This window comes from Rhododendron vialii, chromosome 4a (genome assembly GCF_030253575.1).
Source record: "Rhododendron vialii isolate Sample 1 chromosome 4a, ASM3025357v1".
In the NCBI taxonomy this organism is placed as follows: domain Eukaryota; kingdom Viridiplantae; phylum Streptophyta; class Magnoliopsida; order Ericales; family Ericaceae; genus Rhododendron; species Rhododendron vialii.
Genome location: NC_080560.1, coordinates 40,772,194 through 40,790,606, shown reverse-complemented (window position 1 = coordinate 40,790,606; position 18,413 = coordinate 40,772,194). Strand labels below are relative to the sequence as shown.

The window sequence follows — 18,413 nt, the reverse complement described above, 5'->3', positions numbered from 1 at the left end:
CCTTTAATGATATAAGATGGAGCTGACTTTTTATCAATACCTCAAAAAAAATATTTTGAACAAGATGAGCGGTTTCGATTATCTTTTTTGGACCTAAAATGGGTCTAAAAACGCGTTGTACGCGCTGTCTGTACAGCACATGCTGTACCAGTAGCATTTCTGCACAAACTATTTAATCACTTTCGCGGCCCCTTCCCTCCCCGGTGTCCCTTCCGCTCTATCTCTCTCTCTCCCACAACGAATCTCTCCGTTTATCTCTCTCTAGAAATATCGTTGCAACAAGTACCAGTACTACCCTGCCTCATTCCCACACCTCTAAAATCTGTCGTCTTGAATTCGTCAATCCATTCCACTTTTTTCGTACCAAATCTTTCTCAAATCCCGTTTTGGTCGAAATCAAATCCACTATTCATTTTTTTTCACCCAAACAAAAAAAAACCACTTTCCCATTTCGGTAGCTGGTTGAATTTGGCAATCGAACTTGAGATCTACTGAAATCACGACAACTGATTCCTACTTGAGGTTTCGTTTCATTCATTTCGAAATTCGCAGGTAACTCAGCTTCTCAGCTTCTTTCTTTCTATAAGTCGTGTATATGTATGTGTAGTCCTGTATTTTGAGGTAGTAAATTCAGCTCTGTTAATCTGGTGGTAGGTGGTAGCTTAATCACTCGTTTTTGTGTTTGCTACGGACACAACTTTAAAACCCAGTTCCGCCGTTGGATACATACGGGATCACATACATGGAACTGTGTTGGGGAACACAACTTTAAAACAGTGGTATAGGTACATAAAAAAATGTACATACAGCCCCGTACATATGGATTTCGGACTGTCTCGGGTCTCAAAAAATGATTCGAGCCACTCATTTTGTTCAAAATGGTCTGTTTAGGGTCCCTGCAAAGACATTTGCAAACATCCAACTTTGCTTCAGAATCCAGAATGAGATCTAGATCTGTATGTATGTACATTTATGTATGTACTGGTATTCTTTTCGACTTTAAAACCCATTTCTGTTGGATACATATGGGCCACATACATGGAACTGTGTACATAGTTGTGTTTTAAAATTGTGTTTCAAGACTTTTTGGTAATTAAAATAGCTGACCCCAATTGATTGCGACATAAGGTTTGGTTTGGTTTGGTTATATTTGTGAATTGCGTGCGAGTACGTTTTAGTTTCTATAACTGATCGGTCCTATTATGTACTTGAATTTGTTTATTACTTGTATTTGTATGCATGTATGTGTATAATTGGAGTTTGAGAAAGAACAAAGATCCATGTTTGGTTGTGTTTTCAGAATCAATTTTCCAGAACACACGAAAAGTTGGATGATTAGAAAAATTGGAAAATAACTCATTTTTAAGAAAACATGAAAATGCATTTTTGATTGTTGCTTTTGTAAACAGCAGCCAAATTAACTTACTGATCACTAATAAAGTTCAAGGTTGCCATGTCGTTAATCTGAATGTTTTTCTGTGCCTTTCGTTTTGCAGAGTTTGTAATAACCAACATGGTTACCGGGTTTAAATTTTGGAAGTTAAAAAATATCTGAAGTTTGGGCAGAAATTGAGCTTCGTCGGGGTGATTTGGGAGTTGGTTTAGGTTCCTTATTTGCAAAGATGGATATAATATCTACATCGGATCACAGTTCAATTGTCGCGATAAACTTATTTGTAGCGCTTCTTTGCGCTTGTATTGTGATTGGGCATTTATTGGAGGAGAACCGGTGGATGAATGAGTCTATCACAGCCCTCGTAATTGTGAGTATATGCATAAACTATAAAGTGATTTATAGTTTCATACGTTGGCATATGTGTAGCTAATATGAGACAAAAATGGATTAAATTTGACTTTGGTTTGATCTATTTTTTCAGGGCCTAGGCACTGGAATTGTCATCCTACTCACCAGTGGAGGAAAAAATTCACATCTTTTAGTTTTCAGTGAAGATCTTTTCTTCATATATCTTCTTCCGCCAATAATATTCAATGCAGGGTAAGTGGTGTGCATTTTAATCAACGTCATATTTCTCTGAAATAGAAGTTGGGTCTTGGAAAATCGCATTCTCATCAACCACAGATTACTTGTTGTTTTTTAAGTATGTCTCAGAATGGACATAATTGCCAATTGTCCACATGTATGGTAGTTTGATAATGCATTGCTGTTTACAAATCTGATATGGCAGTAGTTTTCTTGTTGGCTTTAAGTTTGTAATTTGTTTGTTGCATCTTCACGTGTAGTAGTTGATTTTAGTAATTGCTTGCCTCTATGTGATTGGCATGACACTAGAACATTGGTCCCCAGTTGGAGTTTAATTTTTCTTCCTATTTTTACCTTTTATAATCATCTTAAAGATCGTGCAATATTACACAAATACCCTATATGCCAGGAAGTGTTCAAGGCTGTTCGTTTTGGGTTTTGAGGGAGATTTTTGAGAGTATTAAGTGGGGAGATATAGATAGAGGAAATTTATTGAAACCGTGCTCGAGGGTTTTGAGTCCCCCAAACGAACAAGGCATTAATATCTTGAACCCTTTCTTCTCTCATTGAATGTTCTTCATCAGGTTTCAGGTAAAGAAGAAGCAGTTCTTTCGCAACTTCATGACTATCACGCTGTTTGGTGTTATTGGTACTCTGATATCCTTTGCAATAATCTCCTTCGGTATGCTCTTGTACCTTTCCATTTCTTCTTGTTTCTGTGCTCGGTAGAGAATGAGAAAAGCTAAAAAGTTAGAGTTGCGTAGTTATTTCCAAATGAATATTGCACTATCTAGTATCTACTGCACGATAAAACTACTCACTTAAGAATTTTACATCATCTCTGTCATGGTCGTCCAATTTATTTACCATGCTGTAGGCAAGACCTGGTAGTAGCTACCAAGCACGGCGATTTGCTCATAGTTGTGTTCCTTCTTTCTAACAGTGCTTGAGAATGAAATTGGGTGCCACAGAAATATTCTGGTGCAGATGCAATTGCACCAACTGTTAATTTGCTGACGATGAGTAGTGTATATGCTAACGTAGCTGTTACATCTGCCAATAATTCTTCTCCGTACCCTGTTTACTCGTACATTTCTTGCATGTTACTGTTGGGGAATGACTCAATATCCCACATTTCTCGTTATAATAAGCCAAAAATGGGAGACCAGAGGACTAGGAGTTTCAAGGAAGCGAAACTTTGTGTGCTGATTTGATAGCTAGGAGTGTTTTCTTGCTTTTCCTTGTCAGGAGGATGCTGATGTTACTTTGTTTAGATCTGTTGTGCTGCTTGTGCACACAAATGAGCCCATGAGGTCTCTTTCACCAGTGGTTGTACCAACTCTTCTTTTCTATTTTTTCTGTCATTTATTAGAACAGAGAAAACGAGATGGCTATCTGCATTTTGTGATATTCTTTGTTTCCCTACATGAATTACTGACTCCTAAAATGTTCTTGGTTTCATTAGTGCTGAATACAGCACATGATTGTGTAACACTCATATTTTCTTTATGATTTTTGACCCAGGTGCTATGAACTTCTTCAAGAAAATGAATATTGGTGCTCTTGAGATAGCTGATTATCTGGGTACCTCTCTATTTATGTTTCGCTAATACTTTTTATCCTGTCTGTTTCTCGCTTAAGAGTTTAGCATCTGCATATCTCATATCAGTTGTTTGCAGCAATTGGAGCAATATTTTCTGCAACAGATTCAGTTTGCACCTTACAGGTACAGATACCTTTTGATGTGGTCTTGTGGTAATCAAAAAAACACTTTTCATGACGGACCCGGCTTCTCAGCAGTTGGGCAGTTGGACTGCAGAGAAGCCGGTGCAGTTCGATCTCGGTCATTCATCTTGAGTTCTCGACAACTAATGGTCCAGATTTGTGGAAGAATCCTTCACTTAAGATACTTATCCAACGGTAAGATTCTTTCAGCAAATCTGATCCTTTGAAAACACTTTTGGACAGCTGCTATTACACGAACCACTTTCACTTTCACTTTCGGACCGCAGATAAGCCGGATTCTTTCGGCCTTGTTCATTTTGGGGTTTTGAGGAAGGTTTTTGAGAGTAATGAGTGGAGAGACATAGATAGAGAAAGTTTATAGGAGACCATGCCCGGAGGATTTGAGTCCCCCAAATGAACAAGGTCTTCATGACTTAAAATGTATCCAATCTGTTTTTGCAGGTGCTTAATCAGGATGAGACGCCTCTGCTGTACAGTCTAGTTTTTGGTGAAGGGGTTGTGAATGATGCCACGTCAGTGGTGCTTTTCAATGCTATTCAGAGCTTTGATATATCTCATATCAACCCAAGCATATTTTTCCAGTTTATTGGTAGTTTCTTGTACTTGTTTTTTGCGAGCACCGTGCTGGGAGTCGTAGTGAGTCCTCTCTCTCTCTCCCTCTCTCTCTCTCTCTCACGTATGTATGTGTTTACATCTTGCCATATATGATATTTCCTTTTTCACTTGTGCAGGCTGGATTGTTTAGTGCATATCTTATTAAAAAGCTTTATTTTGGGAGGTATGTAAACTCTTCACTTGTAAATTCTTGTAATGTTATCATCACTTAGTCCACCACACAAAATGATATGCCTGATAGTTTTTATGGGGAGTAGTAGTTTAAAACTGATACGCTTTGCCGATGTGGGCCATAGGAATGGTGGAGTTGCCGCTACGTTGGTATGTCATTGGTAGCACATGAGTATTGTCCTGATGGGTAGCATTTTTTGCTGTATTTGGTGAGAGATAATGAGATCTATATGATCTGAGTCATTTACCTATAAGTTACTCATTGGAAGACAAATGATATGCTAGGCTCATTTATAAGAAGTTCTAACTGTATCTCTTGTGGACAACGACTTATACTTTCTGTTGCGATGTACAGGCATTCTACTGATCGTGAGGTTGCTGTTATGATGCTCATGGCTTATCTGTCATATATGCTGTCTGAAGTAAGATTTCCACAACTTGTGGGCACCTAAAAATTGATATTTTTCTTTTGTGTTTTTTGTTGTTGTTGTTGTGTGCGTGGTAGAATCTGCTTACTGGATAGGAATTGTGGGAGTTATGCAATTTCAGCATCTTAAGTGTTTTAAATTTATAGCCTAATTTTTTTTTGTTTGGTAAGTGTTAATAATAACCTAATTTGCCTTGCAGTTATTCTATTTGAGTGCCATTCTCACTGTTTTCTTTTGCGGAATTGTAATGTCCCACTACACCTGGCATAATGTCACTGAGAGTTCAAGAATCACTACCAAGTATGTTTGATGTCCAAATATGTTATGGTCAGCCACTAAATAAATTATTTTTTCCTTTTCTGTTTTGACAGAAATCTGTTTGATTTATGACTACTAATATCTTAGTTACATCTGAACATGTTTACAGGCATGCTTTTGCGACGTTGTCCTTTGGTTGTGAGATATTCATCTTTCTCTACGTGGGTATGGATGCCTTGGACATTGAAAAGTGGAGATTTGTAAGTGACAGGTAGGGTTGTAATCAGATTAGTCAATTTTTTACTAGCAGATTGTCTTGTATTGTAAATACATGGAATGTTGAAACCATATCCATGATTACCTGATTGTTTACTCTCTCTCTCTCTCTCTCTCTCTCTCTCTCTCTCTCTCTCTCAGCCCTGGAACATCAGTTAGAGTGAGCTCAATACTTTTGGGACTGATATTGGTTGGAAGAGCCGCATTTGTGTTCCCTTTATCATTTCTATCCAATATCACAAGGAAGTCTCCGTACGAGAAAATCGGCATAAAGCAGCAAGTACACATACTTATCTTTCTGGTTCCATGCTTCTGATGTCCTTGGATTAATTGGCCACTACATTTACGCCTTTACTTTTGCCCCTATATATTTTCAGGTTACAGTTTGGTGGGCTGGTCTTATGAGAGGTGCTGTTTCTATGGCCCTTGCTTATAATCAGGTAACTGATGGATCTGTGTCCTTCACCTATATTTGCTTTATCCTCTCCTCCGTTCAGGTTCTAACTAGAGAGAGGCTCGCGGTGCTATTCGGGGTGAGAAACCTTTTGTGTCATGGTCATAGTTGTTAAAAACTTACGATACACGATACGTATCTTACGATTTGTATCGTCTCCCCATCATTTATCCTTTTTGTATACAAATCGTACGATACGACCACGTTTTCTAATTCTGTACGTATCCTACGATTACTTATTCGAAAAAAGTCAGACTTTATTTCAAGCAGCGGAACCCCAAATGCATTAATCTCAAGCCGTTTGATTTAATTATGGCATCTTTCAAACCCTTTGATAGAAATTCAACCTCAATGTATGTCTTGTATAAAAGAAAGAGCCATACTTCGATTGTATTTTGTCTTACTTTTCTTTTCCTAACAAAGGTAACATAAAGCCTTAATGTAATAGGCCCCAGTTGAGAGACTTAAATTTTGCATCTTAATTTTTTTTTAAATGTAAGCATAGTTTGTTGGTATTATTAGGTGTATCTACTTCTTCATTATATTTTAATTATGATTAATGTTGTTGAAACATAAAATAAATTTAGTATTTTGACAATGCTCCAATTGATAAAACCCAAATATGATAGATATTATCGAAAAATATATAAATATCTAGTTCTTAGAAACTCTTAAATATCTAACTATAAAAGCTCTAGAATATCCTTGTGAAATATCTAGAGTTTTTTTGTAGAATTTGTCTCATGTGTAATTCTAGATATTTACTAGAGTCTCCATGGACTAGTACAAATGGGGATGAGTTCTAACCATTTTGTACCAAGCCAAAAAAAAGTTTGAGTTCAAGTGCAATACAAATAATCTCCTTCCCCACTCTTGTCTTTAGTATTCTTCCTCTTCCAAAACTATTGTCCAACTATACAATAGAAACTCCTACTCTTCCAGCAAATGTATTTCAAGATACACGATACGTATCTCGATACGAACTATACAAGTGAAAAAACGATACACGATACGTATCCCGATTTGAAAACATTGGTCATGGTTAAATAATGAGGTGATACCCACGAGGGGTTTGGCAAATGATGGTTGTTTGGGTGTTTTGTTCCCCAAGATCTGCTTATTCTCTATGTTTCTCTCGCCTGAAATATTGTGCGTTGCGTCCTTCCAGTTAACCGTGCTCCTCTGCATTGTGTCCTTCTTGTTAACTAAGAGATGGAGTATGCTTCTTTCTTTCTTTTTCCAACAAGGACACATACGTGAATGTGTTTAAATATATCGGATTAGCTTATATAGGTGGTTGTGAATGAACTGTTACCCTTTGAAAACAGGGGTTTCAAATCCTTTTTCGTTTGTCTGTGGGAAGTTTTCATACTTTTGTAATTTTCGTGCATGCAGTTCACAAGGGCTGGTCACACTCAGTTACGTGGGAATGCGTTCATGATCACAAGTACCATCACAGTTGTTCTTTTCAGCACAGTGGTAAGATTATCCCTGTATTTGGTTTGTTTGTGGGAAGTTTTTCCCCACCCAAGCACTCTTGGAGCCACTCTTGGAGCATGGCTCCGTGCTTTAGTATTAGTCCCCCAGAAAAGACTAATCAATCGTATTAAAGTTGGGGCGGAATGTGTAACCCCCATGAACCCTCTTCCTTTATGGAGAGATGAAACAATATCAATTATACCATGAAAGCATGCCTAATGTCAGTTGTGCTAATTTCCAGGTGTTTGGGTTGATGACTAAACCCTTGGTTAGACTCCTGCTTCCTTCACCAAAGCCCTTATTAAGCAGATCCTTGTCCTCTGAACCGTCGTCTCCCAAATCCCTCACTTTGCCACTTCTTTCCAACGGCAACGGTTCAGAAGTTGATCTTGGCAACTACAGCGTTCCCCGCCCGACCAGCTTGCGGATGCTTCTAGCCACCCCGACTCACAACGTGCACTATTATTGGCGGAAGTTTGATAACGCCTTCATGCGGCCCGTTTTTGGTGGGCGGGGTTTTGTACCCTTTGTTGCTGGGTCGCCGACTGAACAAAGCGTGCATCAATTGCAATGAGAAAGGAAAGTGAGAAAGTAGAATACATAACTAATTAGCGAAGATGTTTGTGGGACGCGCTATCGGTTGTCGATTTGAGATCTGTGTTTTTGGTTAATATGTATGAGAGTATCTTTGGTGTGGGGGTATTGTGGCATAAAATGGGGTTGCTTGTAAGTTATTCATTGTGGGTGGTTTGTGGTTTTGATTCAATTTTCTCAAGGGTCAGTCACTGTCCCAAGAGTGAAACCATGGATCATCCCTGAAGGCAGGCTATCTCCCTGACTCTTCCTTTTTTTTGGTTTTTTTTGGTGTTTTTGGATTTCCTGAACCAGAACTATGGTTCTTTTTCCTATTGATGGAGAAACTTCTTGTATATTGCAATTTCACTGAAGATACATGGTGTAATGGAGTGGTTTTGTCATGTTACCTGGGCTAATAGATTGCTCGTTCCTCACTATTAGCATCTTGTGTTTTGAAGAGCTCAATAATCCAGCTACAAAGTTGTCATATTAATCCTCCTCTGTTTACCTCCACATAGGTACTAAGATAACAACCATTCAATTTGAATAACCCAAGGGATTTGGCCAAGCGGGTATAAAAAAAGTAATACGTGCAAAATCTTGAAACAGATAATTTGTCTAGACATGCATCTAACGTTGATTTGTCATCGTACAAAAACTATGTATCTGTCACATTTTACGTACGTTCCTTAGAGCTTCAAGTAGGAAATCTCTCATGTGCTATCAAATCTTTAGGGTTAGTTCATACAGAGTTTTACTCTGATTTTAATTGAGACCTCGTAGAGTGGACGGTGGAATTGATTTTCCAAAAACCCAAAAGTTCAAGCAATTAAATAAGAGTATAAGAAATAAAACCAAATGCCAAAATGAAAGTCGCAAAAAATCAGTCCCAATATTGGAACCCATAAGCTTGTGGAAGTGGGTACAAATAAGGGAGAATTTTTCCCAAGTCCATTATACCACTTTCCAAACCCACTAAGTCCATTTCTAAATTCTATAACCCCCTAAGTCCACTAACCTATTAGTAAAGATATAATAACCCTAGTTAGTCTAATATACCCCTGCTTTCAAAAAATCTTTTATCCCGTTTTTTCCTTCATTCCCCTTTTTTTCTCGGATTCCTCCATTATAAAACCCATCCCCCCTCCCCCCTCCCCCCTTTTCCAGAAGAACAAAACCCAGATGAACCCCAGACGAACAAACCCAGACGAACTTGGTGGTAGTCGGCAATCTTGGTCCTCGTCGGGCTTCTTCGGCGTCAGCCCTTCTTCGTCATCCTCGATCGGCGAGAAGCACTCGATCGTCGTCGCCGTCCTCAAGCACTCAAATACCGGCGTCGTCTCCGTCGCCGTCGTCAAGCACTCGATTGCCGTCGTCACTCCAACAACGAGATCAACGGACGAAAAACAGAGATCAACCCACGTCCCAGACTTCCTTCGTCGTCGATCGCCCTTCGTCGCTGACATCGCACTTGAGAGGTTCCAGAGATGGAAGTTGATTGGGAGCAATCTGCTTGGTCATGATTACAATCGAAGATGTTCACTTCAGGCTATCCTCGACTTTCCATGTTCATTTTCTTGAAGGTAAGTTTGTGAAAAATTATTACAGTAGTTTGGATCTAGTCTCTGTTTATAATTATTCTTTAGATGGTCATCGGCTGAAGTGGATGTTGTATATCAATGTCATGTGAAAATGTAGGTGCTGCTTATAGTGTACAGTGCTAATGCGATTGGTAAATATCAAAGTGGATTCATTGCTGATCCTCCTCGCCGTCGTCCTTCGTCGTCGATCGTCGCCCTTCGTTGCTTTTGCATATATGTATATATAGTTTCTGATTTATATAACATTATATATGATCTACTATCTCGTAAGACATTTTATATGATGTTCTGTTGCTTTTGCATATATGTATATATAGTTTCTGATTTATATAACATTATATATGATCTACTGTATCGTAAGACATTTTATATGATGTTCTGTTGCTTTTGCATATATGTATATATAGTTTCTGATTTATATAACGTTATATACAATATACTGTCTCATGAGACATTATATATGATGTTCTGTGGCTTTTGCATATATGTATATATAGTTTCTGATTTATATAACGTTATATACGATCTACTATCTCGTGAGACATTATATATGATGTTCTGTTCAACAAATATATAAGGTTATATATGGTTATATCAATGTTGGTAACTGAGTCCAGTTCAAGGTATATATAGGAACTCATTAGCAAAACACAATTGAACAGTTAATAATATATAAGTTAGGGTTTTGATTGCGAGTAGATATGATTATATCAAACTCTGATCATTATATGTTCTACTTTATTGAATTGGTCCGCGCAGCGGCCTTACTGACTTATTATTTGTGCAGTTGTTCAAAGGGTGAAGAGTATTAAGTTACATATGAAATCGACCGTGAAGAAGGCGACGGCGACAAAGGGAAAGAAGTTACAAGATCTCCTCTTCTTTTTTTTCCCATTTTTTTTAGAGTTAGAAAAGACAGAATCTCATGTATAATGTTATAAGGCTATATGTTTATTTTTTGTCACACTTATTACGTTTTTTTGTGTATATTTATTTATGTGGCAAAATAATACACATATAAAGTTCTTTGTTTGTTTTTGCATTGTAAACATATATAAGATTATTTATATACAGTTATCAGAAGTTAGTCAATGAAGCCGCTGCGCGGACCAATTCAATAAAGTAAAACATATAACGTTATAGGAGTATGTGAGTTTCTATGCTGTGAAACTCCAAAAAAATAGAACATATAACATATATGAAAGCTGCTGACTTGTGTACCTCCCAACAAAAAAAGAACATATATTGTTACTCGAAGCAAGTCATTGAGGCCGCTGCGCGGACCAATTCAATAAAGTAAAAATATAATGTTATATGAGAGTTTTTGTGCAGCGAAACTCCAAAAAAATTATAGAACATATACCATTTTATGTTAATATATGTACGTTCAGATGTAAACGTGAAATGTTATATGTTCTTGTATTATAATAAAAAAAGATTTCAAAAACTCATATAACGTTAAATGCGAGCCGATGAATGAGTATATAACGTAAAATGTAAGAGCCGATGAATGAGTATATAACGTAAAATGTAAGTATCGCACGTTAAATGAGAACTGATAAACGAGTATATAACGTTATATATGTACAATTACGTTATATACAGTGTATCAGAAAAGGAGAATCTTCTGTCGCTTTATTCCAACGTAACTGTTGGGATTTCAAACGTAGAACGGATAATGGGCTAAAAATATGGGATTTGAATGGAAAGGGTAATCTTCTCTCTCTCTCTCTCTCTCTCTCTCTCTCTCTCTCTCTCTCGTTTGGACTCTGTTTCCCTTTTAGATATGGGAACAACGTGAATATAGGAGATTTTGTAGGAGTGGAATATGGGAGATTTTATAGGAGTGAAATATATATCAGATTAACAGTTTTTAAAGATAAGGGTATTTTGGTCCTGAACTACTTCCTTTTTTAATTGAATTGGACTTAAGGCCTCATCAAAACCTAATTAGTGGACTAGAGGGGTTATGAAATTTAGAAGTGGATTTAGTGGGTTACAAATATGCTATAGTGGATTTCCCAACAATTTTTTATACAAATAATTAATGATGCCTTTAAAACGTGCCTAAAATAAATTCTCGTATTTGATTCAATTTAAACAAAAAATGTACGTATATGATGAGAATTTGGAAAGTATAATAAAGTCTTCTGAAATATTGAGCAGCAAGCCTCGACAACTTTCTAGGTTAGGCCAACCAACTTGCTCCTTGTAAGGGCATCATCTCCGGCCTTTACTCATTTTCCCTCCAAATTGGAGTCAAATTTTGGGTAAATGTTCATTTTGGATAGATACATGTCCGACTATCAAACTCAAATTTTACCCAATTCACTCTCTCTCGACCCCTCTCTTCCTCCTCCAATCCATCACCACTGACCCACCCCCACCACACCCCTCCGCCTCCCTTCTTTCTACCTTACCCACCACCTCTACTACGACGACACTCCGGCGACTCTGACAGCACTTCGGCGACGACTCCGACAAATCTGAGAAATCAGAGTGAGAAATCCGACAGCACTCCAACCAGGTCTTCTCTCTCTCTCTCTCTCTCTCTCTCTCTCTCTCTCTAAGTAGCCGTTGGAGAAATGGGAAAAGGGTTTGGTTTGTCGCAAATTTGGACAAAGAAATAGGTAAAACCCAAAATAGATAAAGGTTTGGGTAAAGGATTAGAGAGAAATTTTTGTAATTTTTGCCCAAATTTTGAATTTGGGGAAGGGTTTGGGTCAAGGCTAGAGATGCTCTAATTAAAGCACACATATAAAGTAGGAACAAATTCTACACAAATTTTGTGAGGCCAACCTTCGGTCTCGCAAAGATGATTCGAATTGCTCATTATTTTAAAAACATTTCTTAGTGTATTGCTTTTACAAATCATCTCTATCGGATATCGGTAAGAGTTTTTTTTCAAAATTTGTAGGATGAAACTGCACCGATCCCTCGCAAAAAAATCTGTGTAGAACCTATTCCTAGTTTCCTACTCTATCTGTGCGTATAGCACAGTTGTTAAATATATCAATGCTCCTTGTTGTTTCAATGTTTCGGAGAGCAACTTTGTTCACCCTCACTTTTAATGAAGGTAATATACCCACATTTGGTGATGTAACACCCTGATTTTCCGAAAGCAAAATAAAATGATTCTTTAGGAAAATTTTGCTAAATAAATAAAAAAATTCAAAATAAAGGTTTAGCTATTACAATCTTAAGATAAATTTACTGAATCAAAATACATTAACTTTAGAGTTGACTCTAGGCTTGACACGAATCCCAAGCATACTCGATCTCTGTTCCTGATATTCTTTTCGTGTTGAACTGCAACATCTTTGAATCCTCTCCATTGAATCCTGCGCCCACTGGCAAATTGATCGCCGAAGCAAACAATTTGCCAGGATACAGACGTATCCGTGAGTGATAAATCACCCAGTAGAATAATCCAACCCAACCACCCCTCTTACTTTACAACTAGCAAGTAATAGGATGATAAAGATGCGAAAAGCAGAATAAGGATTTACAAACACCAATTTATTACTATTCATTATTCTAATGTGAAATCTAAGATCTCTCCGCGAGATCTTTCCTCCCCCAACCGCTAGCTATGCTCGGTCCCATGAGGTCACTTCTCTTTGCTGTCGCAGATATACCTAAGTTATATACCGAGTGTGCACCCCAATAACTATAACAAGGGGAAAGCTTATCATGCCTGAATCACAACTAAGGTTCTCCTATCTTATATACCACTTCACAATCATCACTGGACACACGCCAATCTATCGATTTATCACTGAACACTCGTCAGTTTCAATCTCATCACAAATCCCATCATGTCTCAAAATCACGCCTGCAGGCAATCTAAAAATAAAACTTTCCAATTCATCAATTACCTAGCATCGTCTAGGTGAATTCCATTTTCATACCATCCCATGTTTCTAGGGTCCAATCTAGCATTTCAAATCAAGTATCGGGCAAGATGCAATTAAAACGAATAATAATTAAAACAAACTACAAGTAAAGCAATCACTTAACCTTTTATGAATAGGCCGTTTCCCTTAGTCTTGTATGGCCATGATGATAATAAGTAAGAACCTCTTTAAAAGAATTAAAAAACAAATTTCTAGGCTCTCATTAATTATTTTTAGGTAATTAGATTAATTAAAAACTAATTAAATACATTATTTAGGTAAAAATATTAGAATAATTAACATAACCTTAATAAGAGTCCTAAAGGTCTTATGCAACCAGTTGAGTGTCAAAAGTTGGGTTCGGAGAGTCGCGAAATTAATTTAAATGAAAACGTTAAATAAAGTGGCCGAAAGTGAAGTAAATAGATAATAAATAATTTATAAATTAAAATATGTTGAGGTTAACATAGTTTCATCTTTGGAATGTAAGGAGTCTAAATAAAATTACTCGGGCATTAATAATATGGTTTATAAGGTCGTAAAATAATTTTGATTGGAAACACTATAGAAATAACAATAAATAGTAAATTAAATAAAAAAATATTTAATTTAACAAGATATCATCTTTGAGATGCAAGGAGTCCAGAAAAAATTAGTTTGGGTGTTAAAACGTTGTTTGGAAAGTCGCAAAGATTTTTCGTTTGTAAACTTTGATAGATAACTAATAAATAATTTAATAAATATATAATTAAATAAAAAAATATGATCTTAACAAGTTATAATATTTGAGGTGTGAAAAGTCTAGAAAAAATAGTTCGGGTGTAAAAAATGATGTTCGGAAGGTCGCAAAATTGTTTCGAAACATTTAAAATCAACTCAATCTACCAGATAAATTAAACTGATATAACTAATATATTTTATACTAACATGGTATTATACTGTAATAAAATAATATCAGATTAGTAGTTTTTTATAATATTATTATCAAAAGGATTATAAAATAAATATCATAAGGGTCATCTTATTCGTAAATAATTACACATAAAGTGTCGAGCTCAAAAATAATATCAAATTGATAAATATGGCAGAAAACGCACAGTGAACTATATATTTTTTTGTTCGGGACAAAGGGTTAAGTATATAAACACCTAATATACTTGGAGAAGGGGTTGGAATGGATTATAATACCTTGAATCGGATCGAATTGATTTAAAAACGAATCTTGAATTTTGGGGAAGAAGACTTTGGGTTCTTTGATCGGGAGACTTTGGGAGGATCGGATTGAGGCTTGTTTGGGGATGCTCTGGGTTGTAGGAGGTGATCGGGATGGTTGAATTGAGTTTCAGTTGGGCGTAGCTATGAAACCCACTTTTCTTTCTCTTTCTTTCTCTCTCTAAAACTCCATTGATTGGAACTTGGGTTTCTTCTGTTTTTCTCTTCTTTTCTGGTCGGTGGAGTATGGGAAATATCGTGGTATTTTCGTGGGTCAATGGGGTGGGGTATTTATAGGAGAATTTTGGTGGAAGAGGATAAGAGTGAATTTAATGGGGTTGAAATCATGAGATTTGGAATGGACGAATTGGGTTTGATTTTAGGGTTAGGGAGGAAGTAGAGACTGAGTAGGAGACGGAGAGACTGAAGGAGTTTGAGGTGAGGGAGGAGAAGGAGTGCGCATGCACGCATGTGTGTGTAGATTTTTTTTAAAAGAATGCATGTATATATTGCATGCATAATTGTATTTAAAAAAAGAATTGCATTAAAGAAAATAATTCTAATAATATTATATTTATGAAAAAAAATTGGGTCAAAAATCCGAGTCGTTACAGGTGAGATATATTACGGGTTCCGTATCGATAATCAAAACAGTTCATTTTTTGTATGAATTAACTTTTTAGGATAGCATGCAAAAATGAAACTCGGTTATGATAAGTATTTGATCAAAAAATTCAATTTTGCTCAAACTCTAAATCCAAGAATCAAAATTTGCGCTCAAGTACTTACCCAACATTCGCTATAACTAATTTGTTGCATGATCTCCTAACAAATAAATTTATAGTACAAAATAAACAATTTCGATCATCAAATTGAGACCTGTAACATAGCTCACCGAATGTCATTATTACTATCACTCCAAGTGAGGGTGAACAAATTTGCTCTTGTTGTCTCAACATTTCGATAGTTTGAAGTAGGAATAAAACTTAGATGAATTTGTTTTCAATAATTAATAAATACTAAACTATATATCTTGAATACAAACGAAAACGAAAGAAATAAACACACTCCCACTGGAAGACTCCGGTAATTATTCAATACTTTTGAAGTACTATACGAAATTATTTACGTGCATGATGGCGATAAGTTTACAAGTCAGGCTTGGTCCAGTTTTCAATCTTCCACTCTAGACCGTTCATCTCGTAGTTCTCACAAAGAAGATCCTCCGGATAAAAATCATCTTTATCGAAAATCATACATTTTTCATTCCACAAGTGTGATTTGTTCATGTGGTATCGATAGGCGATAAAAAATGAATTCCGGCATAAGGATTTTTTTTTCAAGGTATAAGAGATGGACGCTCCAGGTCCAGGTCATCATTACGAGCCCAATATGGGCCGACAAATGCTAAAAACCGGACATAGGGTCGAAACTGAATGGGAGCTAGAGAGTGAAGAGAGGGAGGGAGCACAGAGCTGTCCCCCTTAGGTTTCTTCTTCCTAATCCTCCTGCCAAGTTTCCATTACCCATAATGCCGTAGAATGAGGGAAAGACTAGGGCTGCTCAAAACCGTGAAACAGTTCGGGCCGAATCGATTCGTACATTTTGAATTTTGTCCGTGGATTAATGGTCCGGACACGGATTAAAAAATTAGAAAATCATGACTCACGGTTCGGTTCACGGATTTTCATTACGAAACTGTGAATTAACCGAACTGGACCACGAGATATTTTATTTTATTTTATAAAAATATATATATATGTATATGTATTTATATAATCAATTGTTAGTAATGTTAACACCTTTTTCTACCAATTTTAGTATTTTATCTTAATAATGGGATATAGTGTAGATGTACATAAAATATAGAGAGTAAATCGTAGTTTTTTCGTATAAATTACGGGTAACCCTAATTGAGTTTCAGTAGTTTTTTTTTTTCCAGTTCTTTTATGTTATGTATTATAATAAAACAATCCTACTAGTGTTTAGATTCTTTTGAATGAAGTAAACCTTTGGTAGTTTATGTAACAAGTACTTTCTGGTGGTGTTAAACTTAATTCTGAATTTAACCTTCTTCTTTTTTAGTGTGAGATATATGCTTGAACTTTATTTTTGCTAAAATTTGTGGACGAAACCGTAACCGATCCGTGAGTCACGGATCGGATTGGAACTGGACCGTAGGACTTTTGGTCCGGACACGGATTTCATTTTGTAAAAACCGTGACTAAAGATTCGGTCCTCGAATTTCTAAAAATTCGAACCGAACCAGACCGCAAGTAGTCCTAGAAAAGACCATGATATTATTAGTTTGTTTAGAGTACTTCTTTATAGAGCTCCCTCCCCATGAGGTTTTTCTAATCTCTCGACTCTCATCATGGGATGTTCCAGGCACCCGATGGAGGTGAGACAAACCTTTAAAAATGATGTGACTGAAATTAGAGTTGTTCGTTGATGAAGCCAAAATTCAACTTTTTCAATTTGAGATTTCTTGTAAGGGAGTTTTTTTTTTCGTTGTTTGCTTGTGTTGTTTGTTTTTAATTGTTTGGTTGCAATTTTTATGGGGATCGGAGGAAGACTTTCCATTGGTGAAAAATGGCGACTTCGGGATTTTACAAAAATGAATGCGAACTTAAAAACATACTCCTTGTGCAAATAAAATGACTTAAAAGTATATACTCCTATTCCTATAAATAAATAAAAAAAAATTGAATTGGCTGACGCCAAAGAAGAGAGATTTGAATTCTTACTGTTCAACCTGTGAGCGGGTAACTGCATTATACTCATAGAGCAAGTGTCGCCTCACCTCCATACCACTATCTACCGAGAGTCTTACTATAGGGACCGACCGGTTCTCTGCCGAAATCGTAACGACGGCTGCACTGGGCCATCTCCGGCCACAAGACGGCGAAAAATAAGGTATTTGGATCAAGCGCTCTATACATATCTGATGCCGTTGATTTCGGCGAAAGCCTCCTCATCTTTTTTTTTAGAATTTTTAGACGACTCGGATCGGCCGTCCGGTAGCTGAAAACGACTCGGCGCGACCGTCAGTACGATTTCGATAGGAAACTGGTCGGTCCTACAGCATTATGCATTCACCAAACCCCTTCAAAAACAATTTTCAGGTCCGATCATAGGCCACCATTATAGACGGGGGAAAAAAAAAAATTCCCGAACCGTTGATTGTACTTCTCGGACATAACGACCTATGTTTAAAAAATCATCTTCATCTATTGATACGTTCTAACCAATTGTATAAAATGGACGGTTCACACCTCCCAGTGCGCCTCCCATCAAGTCCAGTTTAATCTTGATATTTGTGGGTCCATTCCAAGCTCATATCAATTTTCAAAGCCATTTATTTTTTAGAACTCGTCAAGTTGTCTTAGTACGAGAAAAATCATGTTTTGGTGAATATCAGTAAATGATTTATCGGATTACATTTATCTTGAATCAAATGCGCTATCCACACTGAATCGAACACATCTATTTCAATGTAAATGTGATTGGATAAGTCATTTATCGGCATCAACCGAATATGATTTTTCTCATACTAAAAGAATTTGACGAGTTCTAAGAAAAAATGTTTGATCTTTGTTGTGAGTCAGGAATGGACCCACAAAAACCAAAACTGGACCGGACAGGTGTCACGGCCTGATCTCCCAAACCGAGCCTTAGGGCAATATAGTCATTCCGCATCCCCGAAACCAACCGCGACAA

At 36.8% G+C, this 18,413-nt stretch overlaps 1 protein-coding gene across 1 annotated transcript; it reads left to right on the top strand.

Moving 5' to 3' along the window:
* The first annotated feature begins 206 nt into the window (after positions 1-206).
* On the top strand, positions 207-8,385 carry LOC131322339 (sodium/hydrogen exchanger 2-like). The gene is made up of 15 exons (XM_058353641.1): positions 207-552; positions 1,497-1,763; positions 1,878-1,996; positions 2,566-2,663; positions 3,506-3,565; positions 3,661-3,707; positions 4,169-4,363; positions 4,459-4,505; positions 4,869-4,935; positions 5,141-5,241; positions 5,369-5,470; positions 5,617-5,755; positions 5,853-5,915; positions 7,325-7,408; positions 7,650-8,385. Exons 2-15 carry the CDS (start codon positions 1,623-1,625, stop codon positions 7,980-7,982), a joined length of 1,596 nt encoding a protein of 531 aa, XP_058209624.1. The 5' UTR covers positions 207-552; positions 1,497-1,622; the 3' UTR covers positions 7,983-8,385.
* The last annotated feature ends 10,028 nt before the right edge of the window (positions 8,386-18,413 follow it).